The sequence below is a fragment of the Chiloscyllium plagiosum genome, chromosome 33, assembly GCF_004010195.1.
Source record: "Chiloscyllium plagiosum isolate BGI_BamShark_2017 chromosome 33, ASM401019v2, whole genome shotgun sequence".
In the NCBI taxonomy this organism is placed as follows: domain Eukaryota; kingdom Metazoa; phylum Chordata; class Chondrichthyes; order Orectolobiformes; family Hemiscylliidae; genus Chiloscyllium; species Chiloscyllium plagiosum.
The window spans coordinates 15,693,035-15,712,194 of NC_057742.1; the positions used below are offsets into that span (position 1 = coordinate 15,693,035).

At 38.1% G+C, this 19,160-nt stretch overlaps 1 protein-coding gene across 4 annotated transcripts in view; it reads left to right on the top strand.

The window, feature by feature from the left end:
• Window positions 1-19,160, top strand: part of nbr1a (NBR1 autophagy cargo receptor a) — a 73,635-nt gene that overhangs the window by 18,243 nt on the left and 36,232 nt on the right. For all 4 annotated transcript variants that reach the window (XM_043675024.1, XM_043675026.1, XM_043675025.1 and 1 more), the window contains exons 2-9: window positions 1,892-1,954; window positions 3,113-3,131; window positions 5,409-5,431; window positions 8,914-9,132; window positions 10,858-10,935; window positions 14,469-14,686; window positions 16,651-16,815; window positions 18,134-18,340. In XM_043675024.1, coding sequence (XP_043530959.1) covers window positions 1,892-1,954; window positions 3,113-3,131; window positions 5,409-5,431; window positions 8,914-9,132; window positions 10,858-10,935; window positions 14,469-14,686; window positions 16,651-16,815; window positions 18,134-18,340 — 992 coding nt within the window. The remainder of the gene's footprint in view (window positions 1-1,891; window positions 1,955-3,112; window positions 3,132-5,408; window positions 5,432-8,913; window positions 9,133-10,857; window positions 10,936-14,468; window positions 14,687-16,650; window positions 16,816-18,133; window positions 18,341-19,160) is intronic.

Genomic DNA, 19,160 nt, shown 5'->3' on the forward strand with positions numbered 1-19,160 from the left:
CCCTCTGACCTATCACCTTTACCCCCACCTCCATCCACCTACTGCACTCTCAGCTACCTTCCCCCTAGCCCCACACCTTTCTATTTATCTCTCCACCCCCGAGGCTCCCAGTCTCATTCATGATGAAGGGCTTATACCTGAAAAGTCGATCTTCCTGCTCCTCGCATGCTGCCTGACCTGCAGTGCTTATTCAGCACCACACTTTTGACTCTAATCTCCAGCATCTGCAGTCCTCACTTTCGCTTCTGTTGTTTCTGCCAGTCTTTTCTGGTGCTTAGGTCAATGCCAGATTGTCCATCTGGTTTAATTTCTTTGTTGAACTGATAAAACTAAATAGCTGGCTAGACCATTTCAGAGGCCTGTTGAGAGTCATCCACATTGTTGAAAGTATGGAGTCATATATAGACCAGAACAGGATGGTGAATTTCTTTCCTTGAAGAATGTTCCTGAGTCAGAGTTTTTTTTTTATGGATTATTTGTCGATCAGTTATCAGTTGCAGGGTTCAAACCCAGGTCCCCAGAATATTAGCTGAGTTTCTGGATTAATTGTGTCCCGATAATGCCAGCAGGCCCTTTTATTTTTCTCTCTGATTTGTTCCCCTTTACTCATTTGATTTTCCTCACTTTAAAGCTGGAGCAGATAACGCGGTTGCCATAGATTTCAGGAGATTGTCCCAAGCCTTTACAAATAGCCACTTATTTGCCCTTTCATAACTTGTTGACATCAGATTGTATTTTCTTTATATTTTTGCTAGTTGTCCCAGAGTAGTGCTTGTCAAATCTTTTGAGCTGTTACAAAAATGCTGCAGTGGTATGTCAGGATGTCATAATTTGTGAAATTGTGCTGCACTCTTTCAAGAATGAAATCAAAATGCTTTGTGGATATAACTTTACTAAATATACAGTCTTCACTGGCCAAATGAATTAAATATAACATTAAAGGTTTTGGCAGAATACGTTCTCTGCTCTGCCCTAAAAATTTCAAGACTTGAATATTGTGATCAGTGCAATGTATTTAGAGATTTCTGAATGTTCTATCAAAATGTTTTTATTACCACATTAGAAAGAATACTGTCATTTGTGAGAACAATTTGCCTGTGGAGATTTTCTTTGCCATTTCAGGCTGAAAAAAAAATTGAATGAGCTAACTCAAGCCCATGTTCTAATGTCTCCTCAAACTGTATTGCCTCCCAGCAACTAGTATAGATTAGCAAATCTGTAGATGCTAATGTCAGTGAGAACATTTGTATTCCAAGAGGACTTAATAACATGAATTTGAAGGAGGCACTAAAAAGATTAAAACAGAAAAATGCGGATGTTGGCAATCAGAAACAAAAACAGAAATTATAGGGAAAACTGAGCAGGTCTGGTGACATCTATGGAGAGAAAGCAGAGTTAATGTTTTGGTTCTAGTGACTTTTCTTCAGTCTTCGGTGACCTGAAACATTAATTCTGCTTTTCTTCAATAGATGCTGCCAGACCTGCTGAGTTTTTCCAGCAATTTCTGGGTTTTTTTTGTTAGTAAAGAAAATGTTTTTCTATGTAAGACTTCTGGGAATATTCCTGAAAGTTTGGAAAATAACTGTGGTGTGGTGTTGACCTGATGGATCAGGAGGGTAGTGTAGTATGGTTGAAAAGCTCTGCTCCTGTCACATTCTATTTTTTAGATGAATTCTCAATCTTAATTTGAAATGGCAGTGCTAATTAGAACTGATTTGCTTTCATAATCTAATTCCAGCAGTGCAGATGCTGTTTACTAAATCACCTCCCACAAACTGTTTTGCTAGAAGTTGGGTACAGTATATGTGTTATGTAAAGTGTTACTATGGTTGACAAATTCTGTAAACATGTCATAAATTAAAGTACTATGTATTTTGTTTATTTTTTTCAGGTACAAGTTTCCTTTGATCTCAACAATATGCAAATGAAGTATTTTGATGAAGATAATGAAGAAGTGAGTGCTTGTAGTGCTCAAATATTTTGGAATGCTTTTTTGTTTTAATACTCATACCCTGGCTTTTAATTCTCTAAGTAGGAATGTCTTTTACTTGTGTAACCTTTTAACTAATACAGGTATTTTATGCAAAGTGGTGCTGAGAACTCCTTAGTACCTGTAGTCCACCAGCAATGGCTTAAACCTGTGCTTGAATATCGTTTTAATGACCAACTCATAATCATGTTCCTCGAGAATAAGTATGAACAAACACATTCTCTTGGCTCAGTTTGCTGCAAATGCACACTGGAATTGTAATGATTGGAATGAGGTCAGGCAGGTAGATCTCATGGAGTCAGAGGTCCCTGATTTGGGCTGTTAACCTGTTCCAATCAGGGAGTCCTGGCTGACAGACATTAAACAGGAGTGGTAGGACTCCTGCTCACTCTCTGTGCCAGTCCTGAGCTCGCTGCGTTAGTAACATGTGTAAATAAGTGGTGACTTGGTGACGAGATACTGGCTTTCTGGAATTATTTCACTAATAGTAGACTGGAGTCATGCTGAATCCCTAACAGATTCAGAAATCCGATAATTGAGCTTGTTCTGCACGGGGCAGTTGATGAATGACTAGCTGGTCTGGCATTTTAATGGGATGTGTCAGAATAAATCTGTCATGAGGACCAGATAAAAGCTGACACATTGGCTAGTTTTATAAACAGTGAAAGCTTGCCAGTGATCTCTGCTGGTATGTAATCTGGAGGGTTTTAACTGGTTAACCTCCAGCTGTTGTCCTGTGCATGCCTGAGGTCCATAAACCTTGGATTTTGTCAATCTGCTTCTAAATTCTATAAGTTTAAGTAGAGTTTTCAGATGCAAGTCTGTGTCTTGTACACAGACAGTATGTGATCTTTCTCAGAATTTGGAGACTCGTGCTGAGTCTTCGCAGGAGTCATTTGCCTTGCTGATGAAAATTCCATGTTCACACCATATTGAATATGTGTTATTGCTTTGATATGCTCTTTTGCTCCAAAGCAACCCTGTGCTGAAGGAAAAGAACCCTAAAGATAGGTCATTACTTTGACCATTGGTTTTGAAAGCTATGCAAGTCCTTGTTTTTGTATGTTTAGAGTATTTTGTAGTAAATGTCTTATTTCATTACTGTATTTTTTTGTTTTTTAGGTATCTGTTAATAGTGCAGGTAAGCATGCAATAGAATTAAATTTCAAGATATAGAAAACTGGCAGCTGTTTTACACGTCAGAATCACTTTTTAAAAAAATATTCAACAATGTACCTTGGTTGGGCTTTTCAAACATTTGGCTTGCTTATAATAAGTTGGTTGCAGAAAACAAAGTTTTACTGTGCCTCCAGGAGTTTTAATTTTCAGAATAAGCTTAAAATATTAAAGTTCATATGAAAAAAGGTTTTATTTTCTTCGCTCTTCAGGCCTGCCATTTTCACAAATAACACAAACAATTCTAGGTCTCTACTAACAACGTTTTGGAACTAGCTTATTGATGTACAAGAGTACTATACTTACACAAAGAGCAACAGGACTCACTGTATGCTTAATATCACCTGTAGCCTCCAAATGACCTGGTTAAATTGATGTGCTTTGCACCTTATTATGATTCATACCTTTTTTAATTTAATAAATGGGTTAAAACAAACCTGTATTTGTAGCATATTATGAAGAATCCATCTTCTTTTAAACGTATTTAATTGTTTAACTCTAATTGTTTACTGTATTGTTTTTGTGAAATGTTGCTATTAAGATTCTCTTATTCACAATTCTGGATTTAAAGTGAAATATTGGATTTAATTGCTGATTAATTTGCCTGGAGGTTTTCAAACTGCAGGCTTAGCATTAGTACCTGAGCACTGATTATATATTTTTGTGGCCTCTAAATACCTATTTTTACTGAAACTGTGGATGAAAGGTGGACACCAAGTAGAAGTTTTTGGGTTGGGTTGGCTTGGGGACAGTGTAAGAGATCACATAGATTATCTTGCAAATGTACAGAAGAGGAGAGATGCCCTCTACCTGCAGGGGTGAAGGAGTCCGTCTCACCATTCTATCCCTTTCACCTCCTAACACCTATTGCTGTTTTGTCTGATGTCTTATTCCTTCTTCAGACCAGAGGGTTCCTGAGAAAGGAAGGTGGTCATGTTGTGATTAGTAATCTAAAATCCCAGACTTGCTTTCTGGGGTCATGGGTTTGAATCCTAACATGCTAATTCGTGGAAATTTAAATACAATGAACGTCTGGAAGAAAACGTGAGCCTCATGGTAACCACTGTCAAATGTCATAAAAAACCCATCTGGTTCACTAATGTGAAGGAAAACTGTTGTCCTTGTCTGGTCTGGCCCCCATGTGACTCCAGACCTGCAGCAATTTGGTTGATCTTAACTGCCTCTATCTCTGGGTAATTAGGGATGGGCAATAAATACAGGCCTAACCAGCATGCTGACATCTCACCAATTACAACACTTTTTGAAAATAACAAGTATTTCCTTATCTCCAGTTTATGCCTACAAGGTCAGTAACATAACATTCACTTTTTAAAGTGAGGTCCTCAGAGAATTTCCAATTTAACTGTTGATAAAGTGTTGGTGAAGTCTTGACAAAGCATTCCATTGTGTTTTAAAAATACTCTTCAAAGCTCCCACATAATAAGAAGCAAATAGAAACAATGTATGCCTTTAAGTTGTGCTGAAAATCCTTAGCAGTGATGCATTTAGTCCGAGTCAGCTTGTTACTAAGGACAGGGTATTGCATTGAATCCTCTCCACAAGCCATGTGGTCTCCATGGAAAAATCTAATAAATTTAAGTGGTAAGTAACCGCTTAATCTTTTTGGCAGTACTTTCTGCACATATCAACTCCTTTTACCAAGTGGGTTCTTCTTGTAAGCCCAAACCAATCCAGTACTTCACCTTAACGCCCTATCTTGACCATGAGATATAGCAGCAGAACTAGGCTATTCATGCCATAGTGGATGCAGTTCTGAACTCCATTCTCCTGCCTTATACCTCTAACCCTTGATCCTCTTCTAATAAAAAACATACCTATCTCTGCGTTAAAGACACTCGATGACCTGGCCTGCTCAGCCCTCAACAACACATTATGTTCCCTGTAACTTTATTTTGGATATGTAGCTTAGTCATCTGGGGGAGTGCAAGGTTCATTGGCTAACTGGCTACAGTATGGTGCAAATGGCATCTGCAACGCACCTGGAATCCTTGTACTGACAGTGATCATGTATGGAGGCTTATCTCCTTGCCTTAACCCACAGTTTATGTGGAATTCAAGTTTGTGTCCTTTAAATAGTTGTCTCCCTCTCTCATGCCCCTGTGGTCTATGACTGATTACCAGTATCATCCTAGCCCCAAACATGTTTAGAAATTTTAGTTGCATATTTGTACTTAGTTCTGTGTTTTTTTTTTAAATTAATTGTATTTTTTCTTTATAACAGAGGAGTATGAAGAAGTTTTGAAGGTAATTATACAAAGTTTAACTACTGAATCATTTAATGCTGTGTCACTTGATGTTGCATCAATCCTGTACTTTCTGATTAATAACTATGTGTGAAAATTCAGCAGCATTATTAGAAGGAAAATAATTCAGATTACGATAATAGAGATGACCTTTGTATAATGTATGTACTGGCCTGGCTACTTCATTATAACCAAATATGGATGTAGGTTTGCTCGCTAAGGTGGAAGGTTCGTTTTCAGACATTTCGTCACCATACTAGGTAACATGTTCAGTGAGCCTCCGAATGAAGCACTGGTGGTGTAACCTGCGTTCTATTTGTATGTTTGAGTTTCCTAGGGTGGTGATGTCATTTCCTGTGGTGACATCATTTCCTATAGTGATGTCATTTCCACTTATTTTTCTCAAGATGTGGTAAATGGGCTCCAGGTCAATGTGTTTGTTGATGGAGTTCCAGTTAGAATGCCATGCTTCTAGGAATTCTTGTGCGTATCTCTGTTTGGCTTGTCCTCTGATGGATGTGTTGTCCCAGTCAAAGTGGTGTCCTTCCTTATCTGTATATAAGGATACTAGTGGGAGTGGATCATGTCGTTATGTGGCTAGTTGATGTTCATGTGTCCTGGTTGCTAGTTTTCTGCCTGTTTGTCCAATGTAGTGTTTGTTACAGTTCTTGCACAGTATTTTATAAATGACATTAGTTTTGTTTGGTGTCTGTATAGGGTCTTTCAAGTTCATTCGCTGCTGTTTTAGTGTGTTGGTGGATTTGTGGGCTGCCATGATGCCAAGGGGTCTCAGTAGCCTGGCAATCATTTCCGATTTCTGAGCAGCAAACCCAAACAAGCAAACAAAATGTGTCCAGAAACCCTAGCATCTCTCCCCAACATCAGACATCTTGGAAAAGATGTCTATCAAAATTAGTCCCCATTTTTATTCTTTGTTGGAATGGAAGAGTCAGGACTTCCATTTCCTAGCTGATTTTAATGCTGTTGAATGAATTTTAATTTGAAAGAGATGCATTTTTGTTCAGTTTCCTTTTCTTGCGTAGAGTGTGTTCATATTCCAGGTCTGTCTAGTTAATGTTGATGTTCATGTGCTTGACCTCACAAATTGGTTTTTCTGCAAGCATTTTTTGCTTGCATTTTTCTTTGTTTACACCCAAAAGAACAAGCAACAATGCTTCCATATTAGTTGCCTAATTATTTGCTTAGCTAACCCTTAGGGAAGTAAGAGATAATATTGTAAGATGTGACTTGTCTTCCACAAGTAAACCAATTCAGGCTCACAACTTGGTGAAATTTGCATTAGTATCCTCTCACCAAATATTACGGTCTCATAAGCAACTTGGTCCCTACTCCCTGCTGAATACCAGTTTACTTTGATTTTAAAAAGTGCACTGAAAGAACCTTTTTCAAGATAAAATATTTGAAGTTCAATATACACTTGTGGTAAAATACTTCCAAGATTGCAAGAAATTGTGGATTGCAAGAAAAGAAATTTGTGGAATGTCTCAACATGGCCTTTTAGAGCAACTTGTGGTGGAGCCCACTAGGGAACAGGCATTACTGCACCTAGTGTTGTGCAATGAGGCAGACTTGATCAAGGAGTTTAAGGTGAAGGAACCCTTAGGAGACAGTGATCATAATATGATTGAATTTACTCTACAATTTGAGAGGGAGAATATAGAATCAGAGGTAATAGTATTACAGCTGAATAAAGCCAACTACAGAGGCATGAGGAAGGAGCTGGGTAGAATTGACTGGGACCGGAGCCTAGCAGGAAAGACATTGGAACAGCAATGGCAGGGGTATCTGGGAGTAATTCAGGAGGCACAGCAGAGATTCATGCCAAGGCAAAAGCAGCATGGTACAGGGAGGATGAGGCAACCACAGCTGACTAGGGAAGTCAAAGATAGCATGAAAGCACATAATGTGGCAAAGGGAAGAGGATTGGGAAGCTTACAAAGACCAACAGAGGGCAACAATAAAAAAAGACAGCGAAGATTAAATATGAGGGTAAGCTAGCCAGTAATATAAAGGAAGACTAAGAGTTTCTTTAGATATATAAAGGGCAAAAGAGAGGTAAAAGTGGACATTGGGCTGTTGGGAAATGATGCTGGAGAGATAGTAGTGGAGAACTAGGAATACTTGGAACTATATGGTAAAATAGGGCAAAGTCAGCATAGTTTCATCAGGGGAGATCATGCCTAACTAATCTGCTAGAATTCTTTGAGGAAGTAACGAACAGGTTAGACCAAGGAGACTCAATGGATGTTATCTACCTGAACTTCAAGAAAGCCTTTGCGAAGATGCCACACAAAAGGCTACAGAGTAAGATAAATGCCTATGGTGTCAGAGACAAGGTGCTAGCACGGATAGAACTTGGCTGTCTGGCAGATAGCAGAGAGTGGGGATAAAAGGGTCCTTCTCAGAGTGGCAGCTCGTGACAAGTGGTGTTCCACAAGGCTCAGTGTTGGGACCACAACTTTTCACTTCTTCATTAATGATCAAGATCATGGAACTGTGGGCATTCTGGCTAAGTTTGCAGATGATACAAAGATAGTTAGAGGGAACAGGAGCATTGAGGATGCGGAGAGTCTGCAGAAGGATTTGGGTAGGTTGGGAGAGTGAGCAAAGAAGTGGCAGATGGATTACCAGTGGAAAGTGTGAGGTCATGCACTTTGGTAGGAAGAGTAGAGGCATGGACTCCTTTCTGAATGGGGAGAAAATTCAGAAATCTGAAGTGCAAAGAGACTTGAGAGTTCTCGTCCAAGATTCTGTCAAGGTAAATTTTCAGGTTGAGTCAGTAGTTAGGAAGGCAAATGCAATGATGGCATTTATTTTGAGAGGAGTTGAATATAAAAGCAGGGATGTACTTCTGAGGCTCGATAAGGCTCTGGTCAGACAACATTTGGAGTATTGTGTGTCGTTTTGGGCCCCATATCTCAGGAAGTATGTACTTGCCTTGGAGTGTGTTCGAAGGAAATTCATGAGAATGTTCCCAGGAATGAACAGCTTAACGTATGAGGAACATTTCAGGACTCTGGGTCTATACTCGATGGAGTTTAGAAGGATGGGGGGGACCTATTTGAATCATACAGAATACTGAATGGCCTGGACAGAGTAGATGTCGGGAACGCATTACCATTGATAAGAGAGACTAGGACCCAAAGGCCATAGCCTTAGAGTAGGGGAAGATCTTTTAGAATGGAGATAAGGAGAAACTTCTTCAGCCAGAGAGTGGGTAATCTATGGAATTCATTGCCATAGAAGGCTGTGGAGGCCACATCATTGAATATATTTAAGACTGATATGGGTTCTTGAGAATAAAGGGTTACGGGGAGAAAACGGGAGAATGGTTTTGAGCAACTTATTAGCCATGTTTGAATGGCGAAGCAGAGTCGATGGGCTGAGTGGTCTAATTTCTGCTCCTGTGTCTTATGGTCTTAATATTGTGACCTTTATCTTATTTGTGCTTCTTCTAATTAGAGTGCAGTTAAACAAGGAAATCAGATTCAAATGAATGTTTATGAAGTAACGCAACTGAAGGAAAAAGTGGAAAGCCAGTGTGCAAAACGAACCTTTGAAAATAATGAAAAGAAAGAGTCTCAGAATAAGAAGGCTAAGAAAAAAGAAATGAAACATTATTCACAGTTGATGAAATGCATTGGCCAAGGCATGAAGGTCACAGAAGAAGCTAAAGGAAAGGTAAAGTATTTTTTATGAAGTGCTAAAAATTTCAAAGTCGAACGGCTTTGCCGGATATGGGAGAGGGAGGTGGACATTGAGATCTTTTCTGGAATATGAGAGTCTATCTGGAAAAGTGCAAGAACGATCTTGATTTGCAACAGGACCCATGCCTTGCAATTGAAGATTCTCCACAGGGCAAATCTGGCCCCAGACTGCCTTGTTTTCTTCAATGTGTCCTAAATGTAAAGTGTGCATAGGCATGCTTATGCATTGTCTTCGGTCCTGCCACAGAATACTGGAGTGCTGTGGTAGGCAAAGTAGAGGAGGCCTTGGGGATGGAGGTGGAGATGGATCTGGTATCTCTCCTTCTTGGCTTTGTTAATTCACTTTCATTAGATGCACACAAAAAAAAGCTTTTCAGTATCCTCACTTTTTGTGCCAGGAAGAACATTCTATTGGGGTGGCTGTGGGACAACCCCCCCAGGGCTGGCAGGCTGGCATAAGCTAGTCATGGAGCACATTCCCTTGGACTTCCTGACGAGTATGGTGCACCATAAAACTGAGAATTTTAATAAGACGTGACGGCCCTTTTTGGGCTATCTGGGTGCAGATTTGTCTGCCATACTTCGAGCCTTTATATAGTCATGGCAATTCTAAGTAATGTGTTTGGTATTCAGAGGGGAGGAACTACGAACATCTGAATATGTATAAACTTATGCGCTCGATGATTGATGGCTATTGCTTTGTTTTGCTGAGCTGTGTTACAGTTATTATTATTATAGTTAAGACTTTACGATTAACTAAGCTGAAAAAAGTATTATAATTAACTTTTTTTAATATTGGTTTGAATTGTTTGGCTTTGTATGTGTTGTGATATTCAAAAGGAAAAAAAAATTTCCTTTCAATAAAAATATTAAAAAAACAAAAGAAATTTCTAAGTCAAAAACGTAAGTTAAATGTAAATACTGAATATTGCTAGCCTTTGATATTCATAATGCAATTGAATTAGCGTGCTTTAACAAAGGATCCCTTCAGAGCCATGCCTTTTTTTTTATTCCTCTTAATACTTCTATATTACTTTCCTGACTTGGAGGCCTGCTGATTATTGTCATTTTTTTTGCTATTAGGCCTTTTATTTTGAAACCTCCTCTGTCACTTGATTTGCATTTTCAAGAGGCTCATCGTTCCACAATAAGGAATGCGTGACCTGCTTTCAGTTTGTGTGTTATAATTTGGCTAGCCAGACAGCAGTGTGAAAACCACCCGTAAAGGAGATACGAGAATTCTTCCCTGTGAAAACTTGCATGACTTTAGCTTCCTTAAGACACCTAACATATAATGCCAAACCACCGATTTTGAGTAGATTAAATTGGAGGCATGGACGATATATCATTATTGCATCTTGTTGATGTTTCACTTTTTATTGTTCCACAAATCCATCACAGTCTTGAATTAACTGGTAGCAAATAAGTAATAGCTAAAACAAATAACTTCTGAGGAAGGGTCACTGGATCCGAAACGTTAACTCTGATTTTTCTTCGCAGATGTTGCCAGACCTCCTGAGCTTTTCCAGCAACTTCTGTTTTTGCAAGTAACAACTACTGATGTTTGTTTACCTAGTATTTGAAGCTTTCTCTCTCCTATCTTAACACTGCAGCCACTCAAGGTATAACTGTGTGCTGTTTTATTTTCTTTTCGTTTAGAAAATGTAGTAACTTGGTGTGCTTATCAATATTCTTGTAGGTGCTGTCAAAAAATGTAGATCAAAGCAAGGAAAATTGGCGATTCCCTCCGGTTTGGTTCACACGTTACATGGAAACAGTAAGTATAGGCGTTTCTGTTGTTCAGGTGGGATTAAAAGGCATAATTTGAAAAGTCTTATTTATGATGTTAAGTCTCAGTGGCTAAGAGCACACGTTGGATAGAGGTTGGGCTGTAATTTTGCAACACTGATTGTATTAATGTCTGTGTGAGACTGTGTTGCTAAAATGTCTTCAGTTTCTGTCCTTCTAATTCTAAAGCAGGATATTACAGCTGCAGTGAAGGGAATGCATGTCTAAGTACTCTAACCTGATGTTTCCAAACCACTGCAATTTTTACAGTGGGTAACTAGTATGAGGATGACACAATCTTGTATTTCTGAATCTCCCTTTCATTACTTTGTATCAGACTTGTCTTTTTTTTGATGTTGTAGGGATGGCATGTTCTTGCCATTGAAAGGACAGTTCATGCCATATTTGATTTTGATGATAAAACCTGAGTGACATGCTATCAAAACCTTGAAGATATTGCCATAAAATTATAAATTTATAAAATTATAAATGTTGCTGACAAACATCAATAACAGAACATTCATTGCTTCCTGTGATGGGAACTCAATGAGTAGCATCACTTGATAGTTAATTTCTTGGTGTTGTTAAATCCAACTGAATTATGCCTACAGTTTTAAGATGAAAATAGGTGTTTCCTTCCATTATTGTAGAAGAGGGAACTTGCATTTGCATGCACCTTTCTTGACTTCAGCACATCATAAAGAAATTCAAAGAAATCGAAGGATAAACAAGTAACAGAGATTAATGATCAGATAATCAGATCTATTTTGCTTATACTAACTGTAGAATAAATATTGGCTAGAATACTTGAAAAATCCCTAAATTTCTTTGAATACTTAGATTTTAAAAAAAATTAAATTCATTAAGTAGTATAGGAAAGGCCTCTCTTTCAGGTGAGACATCAAACATAGTTATAAAGTGTTGAGCCAGAATACATTGCTAAAAGTCTCCGAGTCTTGAATCCGTGACCTTGGCTATCAAGGCCAAGGCCTATTAGTGAAAACCTCGAGGTGACAGTTCCTACTGGTACTTTCATTATGTGTAATTCAAATTCATTCCTATATGACAGATTAAACCAAATGGATTTGAAAGCTTTGCTTCATTTGTTTGACATAATAAGACTCCATTTGCTTGGAACAAAAATGCTAATTCTATTTAGGAGAGCTCCAATAATTTAAGTCAATTTTGCTCATTGTGATCATTACAACAGCATGCTGTTACACTGGACAGTTATATGAATAACATAAGTACAGGTAACTGAAAGCAAATTACGCAAAAGCTTTTGGAACCAGACACTGATAGAAAATTCTGTGAATTTTCAGTGAATGATCTCTATTCACATAACCTGATGTTTCTTTACTATGGATTGTTGGTTTACACAATACTGTAATTGGATAGGCCAAGAGATGAAATGGAAGATGATAGTATAACCTCAGTATTTCTGTGTAGACTTGGCATTCAACCAGATACCTTCCCAGTCTGGTCTGAGGCCTACTCGAGACAGAGATTACTTAGTTTATCAAGGGTAATTACTAGCAAAATGGTGCTGGGGCATTGCACTTATCATCTGTTCCTGGACTGGATTATGGGAAGGCATGGGTAATGAACTATTGAGTGAACGTTACTGCATGATGCCTGTACACCTGACAACTAGTAAGGACAGGATCGACTGCCTTGTGATGCCCTGGCAGTTTAAGTGATGACTAATATTTTCAATCTACATTGAGGTATTAAGAATGTCTCCTTCGTTGGGGTTTTGGAGATTTACCAAAAGGTATAGAACGAGACTCCAACTTGATTCATAAAACAGGGTGTGGAATTAGAATTTAACTAAAAGAACAGAATAGATATTTCCACTATTCGAACTCAAAAACTGGAAGGGCAGATATTTGTTAGTTCGTAGAGACATGAAGGTCAGTTCTGCTGTTGATCAGTGCCTGAAAGGAAACTGTGTTGATTCTGTCCAAACACATTTACATGGGTTCCAAATTGGCTGTCATTCCCGATAATAGACATTTCACCCTAAGTTTGTCTGGCTAGATTCAAGGCAGGTTTATCAAAGGACCTCTGAATTTGTCATTTGTAACATCTGAGGATCAGTTTCATATTGAACTGGTGTTCTGGAAATGTACACAATATTCAAATCCCAGCATTTAATCCTATCTGAATTGAATGAAGTTATCCTATTTATGGTGTTGGTTGATCATGATGAACCTTGAAAACCATTTTAATGGTATTATGAAATATGAAATATTATAGCTCTGCTTACTCGTTGCTATTTTTATATAATTGCACCAAAAAAGAGTTAGTGTGAAACAAAGTAGTGGATTCGTAATCTGAAAAACAAAGTGCTGCAAATACTCAGCAGGTCAGGCAGGATATTGCTTTTTTTAATATAGCAAATTATATACTTGCCACTTTTCATAGATCTATTATTGACAGACTAAGTATAGATATATATGCCCAAATCTGGTTACCCAAATCTAGAACTTTTATGTTTCGTCTTTTATCATTTTAAGCAGGTTGTGGAAGAGTTGGGGAAGAGTGGAAGAGTTCTTAAATCTAATGTATAAGAAGTAAATTACTACCAGCAGTGACCATTACCTAGGCTGAAACAAAAACAGAAGTCGCTGGGAAAGCTGAGCAGATCTGGCAGGATCTGTGAAAAGAAAGCAGCTTTAATGTTTTGGGTCCAGTGACCCTTCTTCAGAACTGAGATTTCTCTTCACAGACATTGCCAGACCTGCTGAGCTCCCCAGTAACTTCTGTTTTTGTTTCTATTTACCAGCATCTGCAGTTCTTTTGTTTTCATTATCTAAGATGGTTTGGAATCATATTATTTCATTTTCCTGCATCCTCTGTTCACTGTATTTAGACATTCTTTGTAATTCCAATTAAAGCTTGCTGGGTTTTTTTGCCCACTCTGAAAAAGGCAAGGCGTTGGGACGAAGAGTGATGAATTTGAGAGTGCACCTGTATTCTCACAAATTAAATCTTTTTGTTCTGTCCCGCAAAATGGATTGGGAATATGAAATACCTTTAATTGCTCAATTTTACCTAAATTTATGTTTTCTTTGGTGTTTTGTTTAAAGGCAAACTGCTAAGCTTATTTCAATTCTGTTTAGTTATATGCAGATGGAGAGCATTGGGGTTTCACTTAAGCACATTATAAAGAGACACTGAGTGAAACTGTGGTGTGATTGAATAAGGTGTGTGCTTGTCACGTTTCACTCTGTAAATCTATGCAAGAGTTGAGGCTCCTTCACTGGCTCACCTTTCCTGAATAGAACATAAGCTTTTGATACACAGTACTACCAAAGTGCGCCCTGAGGGTAGAATTCATTTGCTTACCCATCATTATTCACAGAAAATCATGGGCAAAACAGCCATGAATTGCCAGCCGTATGTGAGATCCTCCTGGTAGCCATGGGCTCATTGGGATACTGCAATGTGTTTATAGCTACATTTTAATCTCTGTATCTTTGCGATTTAGAGCTTTGATTGTGTACATTCTCATTTCAGTTCAAAGAAAAGCTTGTGAATGAAACAGTTGACCGAATCTGTTGCGACTTCTTTGAGAAGGTGACCATTCAACAGCAGGTGCATGACCCATTCAGTACCTCAGCTGTATGTACTGTTCAGGTTCCAGAAACCTGCACTACACAGATTGGTTACCATGATTGGCTAATGGCTTGTAGCAATTGCCTGACTCGAATTATTGGAATACGCTATCAGTGCAGGTAATGTAAAGTGTAAAATATTTTCTCATTTTAAAATTTGCTTTAGGGGATTCCAAATGAATGAGAAATCAGTGGCATGTGAAATAGGTGCCTAATATGCTATCACCTGTTCTGGGCTGCCACCCAAGATTAATTTTGCTTCCAAAGTATCTGGTTCTGTTGCCTTCTCCAAATTTCTGTAGCTCAATGTAAATCTTTTGAATTTGAGGTCAAAAGTCCTTAATTTTGCTTTGTGAGTGCTTACATTTTACATTCAAATAGATCACCCTCAATATTGAAATTCAGCAATGTAAACTGAGTTATATAGTTGAAATTTCTTTTATATCATTTGGCAGCCAGACTTTGAACAGCGTGGATAAATGTTGGAAGTTTATGTGCCTTGTTTGTAAATCTGTTGCTCTGCTGTGCAGATAACTTTGCAACTAAATTTTACTTGTGTTAGGGTACCGTAAACCTGTAACAGCCGTATAATGTTCAGAGTTCTTCATATACACTGACATTGCAGTTATTTTGTAAAAATAATCTTAACTTTGGCACAGAAACAAAGCACATTGGAGAAGAGAATCTTGCTGCACTTTTCTCAGAGTCACTTGGCTTCATACCTGATTTAAATATCAAGGGCTGAGTTTTTGTTGTCTGAAAAAGAAGGATAAGGGAGTAGGTATCTGGAAAATGCTGAAAGAATGTGGGGCTGATTGCCAAATAAGGGATTTCTTATGCTCTGTCATTTTACCAGCAGTTGGTGGGCCTTCAGTCATACTGGGGCAGATGGCCTGGTAAATCCTGGCATTGATTTGGGTTAGGGGAGCCTTTTTATTGGTCACTTGGTAGAAATATCCTCTCCTATGACATCACTGGTCCTGCCCTCAACAGCTGTACACCTCTTGCCAAGACCTGTCTGCCTGGTTCTGGTGACCGTCCAGTGATCTCACTTGTTGCAAGGACATTGACCATTGCTGCATCTCTTGGCTGGCTGCAGTCCTGCCAGCGATCAATGTCTTTTTGGGCCTACAGGGACTGAAGAGCTCCAGCCCTCCAATTAGATTAAAGAGCTTGAAATGCGACACACAGCTGGGCATACAATCCAACAGGTTGTTTCCAGCTCATTTTTGAGGCTACTGGTGCTCCGATGACAAAGTGTGTTCCCAAGTTTCTTGTGATTTTTGGTCTTGCATTTTCACAAAACCTGTGGAGTGTGTTTCTTAAGTAAGCTGATTTTATCTCTTGACAAAATATGGCATGTGCATAGTGGCTATGTATCTTTTTTTTTGGATCGTTTAAATGCAACTCGAATTATATATAGTTGAAATGCAAAGTGAAAGCTGTGTGCGGTTAGATCATGGTTATTGACTCCTGAGATGATTCTTGGCCCAAATGGTAGTTCACTGTTTCCATCAGTGAAAGACCAAAGGCATTTCTTATTCTTACTAACAATAACATAATTGCCCTAAATTGTACCTAAGAGAATGCAGAACTGAAATATAATTTCACAGAAAAATCCTGTACAAAATATCTCAACTAAATGTATGTGAAAACCTTAGCATAATCTTTGACTTTTCTTTTCCTCTGTGTTGAACAGTCTGAGACTTTGGATTTGTTTGTAGTTCCCATTTGCAAATATAGAAACATACTTTCTGTTTTTGGTTAGCATTCAGGTTGCTTGAACCTTTTCTACTGTTCTTGACACTTACTGTAAAGAGATCACAATGTTGGAAATAAGTGTCATGCATGTGTTTTCTATTCTGTGCGCTTCCACAGGTTATTTGTAAATGCTTGTTATTAGGAGATATATTTTCACAAAATCAATAACTAAGAACATAAGTTGGACTTGCAACTTTTTACTGGAATGGGTTCTCATTATTCAGTGCAATCTTTTGTTGTTAGAAAACTAATCATTACGTATACTGAATATAAGTGTGCATAATTGTAAAATAATTAATGCAATTTAAATCTTATTTTCATAGCATTTGCCCCACATACACCATTTGTGAGTCCTGTGAAGCTGGTAACTATAGACATGATCCTAACCACCCTTTGCTGAAGCTAAGAAAACCTTCAACGTCTTTGCCTGAGCTTACACCGGCGCAATTTATTGGAAGTGCTATGTCTGGTACAGCAGAACAAACAAGGTAATGTCAATTCTGCATATGTTGGCATTCTAGAATTTTCTTTCTAGGATTCTACCTGGTGTGAAGAAATACAAAGTACTACAAAATGGGTTATTTTTTTATTTGAATAATGCAGATTATATAGCAATAAGTTTTGAGGTATTCAAACTTAGAAAAGAATGGAATGGAATGGAGAGGTCGGAAGGGTGTTTCCAACAGTTAAGCAATTGAGAAAGTTGGACGATGGGTAACAAATTAAAAACAACTTTATAACAGCAAGTGAAAGAAACTAAAATAGAACTGAGACTCTGTGAAATATCACTTGCATTGTGCAGTGGGTGGGGAAAAAAATGATCAGACTGTAAAGTTTAGATTGAGTGGAGTTTAAGGGATGTAAAAGTAAGGCCACCAAATGTAATGCTGGTAGTTGATTTATGAGCTGTAAATTCTGATGTGTCTTAGTTATTTTGAATGGCCAAGTTTTTGAGTTGTAACTTTAATGTGCTAACATGCATTTGCATTTGCATTTGCAGTTGTTGAAGTAGCAGTATTTCTCAGTTAATTAGGCCTTTGCTATATTTGTCATGTTGGAGTCCAGCACTTTTCTCGTTTTGAGCGGAGTGCTGCCCATGATGATTTGCTATCCATTATTCAGGAGTGTATAATATGTATATAACATTATTTCTGAAAGGAACCTCTAACAAATGTGACGTTTTTGCAATGTGCTTCTATATTGACTTTCTGATCAACTTGTAAATCTGAACCTTGAGCTTTGTTGGGGTAAAGTTTGTTCTTTAAGTGTCAGCTACATCTTGTCTTTGAGTCAGAAGATTATAGGATGACATCCCATTCCAGAACTTGAGCGTGAAGATCTTTGTTCTCCTCACTATAGAGTGAATCCTCCACTGTCCAAAATGCTGTCCTTCATATAAGATGTCGAGCTAATGTGTTCTCTACCTGGATATGAAGGAACTCTTGGCATTATTTTGAAGTGATTTATCCCTCAAAAATCATCTCTAAAACCGATTATCTGGTTGCTATAACATTGCAGTTTGTGGGAGGTGGTTGTGTGCCAGCTGGCTTTTGGGTTAATTATAAAATAGCAATTATACATCATTGGGTGTGAAGTGCTGTGGAGTGATTAATGATTGTGAAAGGCACTGACATAAATGCAGTTCTCTCTGCTTTTTGTTTCCTTTGGGCTAGTTGCATTGTCAAGCATGCTGTATCTTTCTATTATGCACTATTTCAAGACAATATTAGGAAGATTGCTTTCTTTATGTTTTAGAAAGGAAAATTTGGTGTAAATTCTGAATTGTGCAATTTCAACTTTTCTTAGGCTGCAGAGACAAATCGATAAAACCTTTTGGAAAGCGGAAAAACAAAGACTACGTACTGAAAAGAGGCAACGCAAAGCAGAGTTTAAGGAGATTAAAAAACAGTTAAAATTGCAGAAGAAACATTTGCAATGGAATGGTGTGCATCTTGGTGAGCACTTGAATCAGCCAACACAAGAACCTAAAAGAGTTCAGCGCGTTTCAGCAGTGTAAGTAGAGGATCATTAACTGTTGGAGAACCATTGCAGCATTTTCTGCAGCAAGCATAGAAGTCATGAAACCCTTCTTTAATGTTTGAACAAATGCAGTACCTTGTATCTTTCAGAAATCCGAAATAGTCGTATAGAATGCAGCATAATTTATTAACAATACATCAGTGATAATAGGTCTGTATAAGTTGTTTATCTGATATACCCAATTGATAATCTGTGAACAGACATCAAACTCCATCACCTGTCACTGCAAAATAACCCATAGGATCCAGGAGCAGGAGTAGGCCACCTGGCCCTTCGAATCCGCTCCGCCATTCAGTAACATCGTGGCTGATCTTTTTATGGCCTCAGCTCCACTTAACCTACCCTCTCACCATAACCCTTAATTCCTTTACTGTTCAAAAAATTATCTATTTTAGCTTTAAAGAAGCTCAATGTGGAAGCCTCAACTACTTCACTGGGAATACAATTCCACATATTCTCAACACTCTGGATGAAGAAGTGTTCAATTTGGTCCTAAATCTGCTCCCCCTAATTTTGAGGCTATGCCCTTTTGTCCTAGTTTCATCTGCTAGTGGAAACATCCTCTCTACCTCTATCTTATCCCTTCATAATTTTATATGTTTCTGTAAGACCTCCCCTCTAATAACATTGACTTTCCAGGGTCAGAGGCAGAAGTGAGTTCTGTGGATTGCAGTCTGAGAAATGTAACTTATTTTTATTGGTACTGGTCTCTCATTAATGTGCACTCAAATAGATTTTTTTTTTGAAAGCTAGTATTTAAATTTGACAATTTTAGGGGATACATAATGACTGA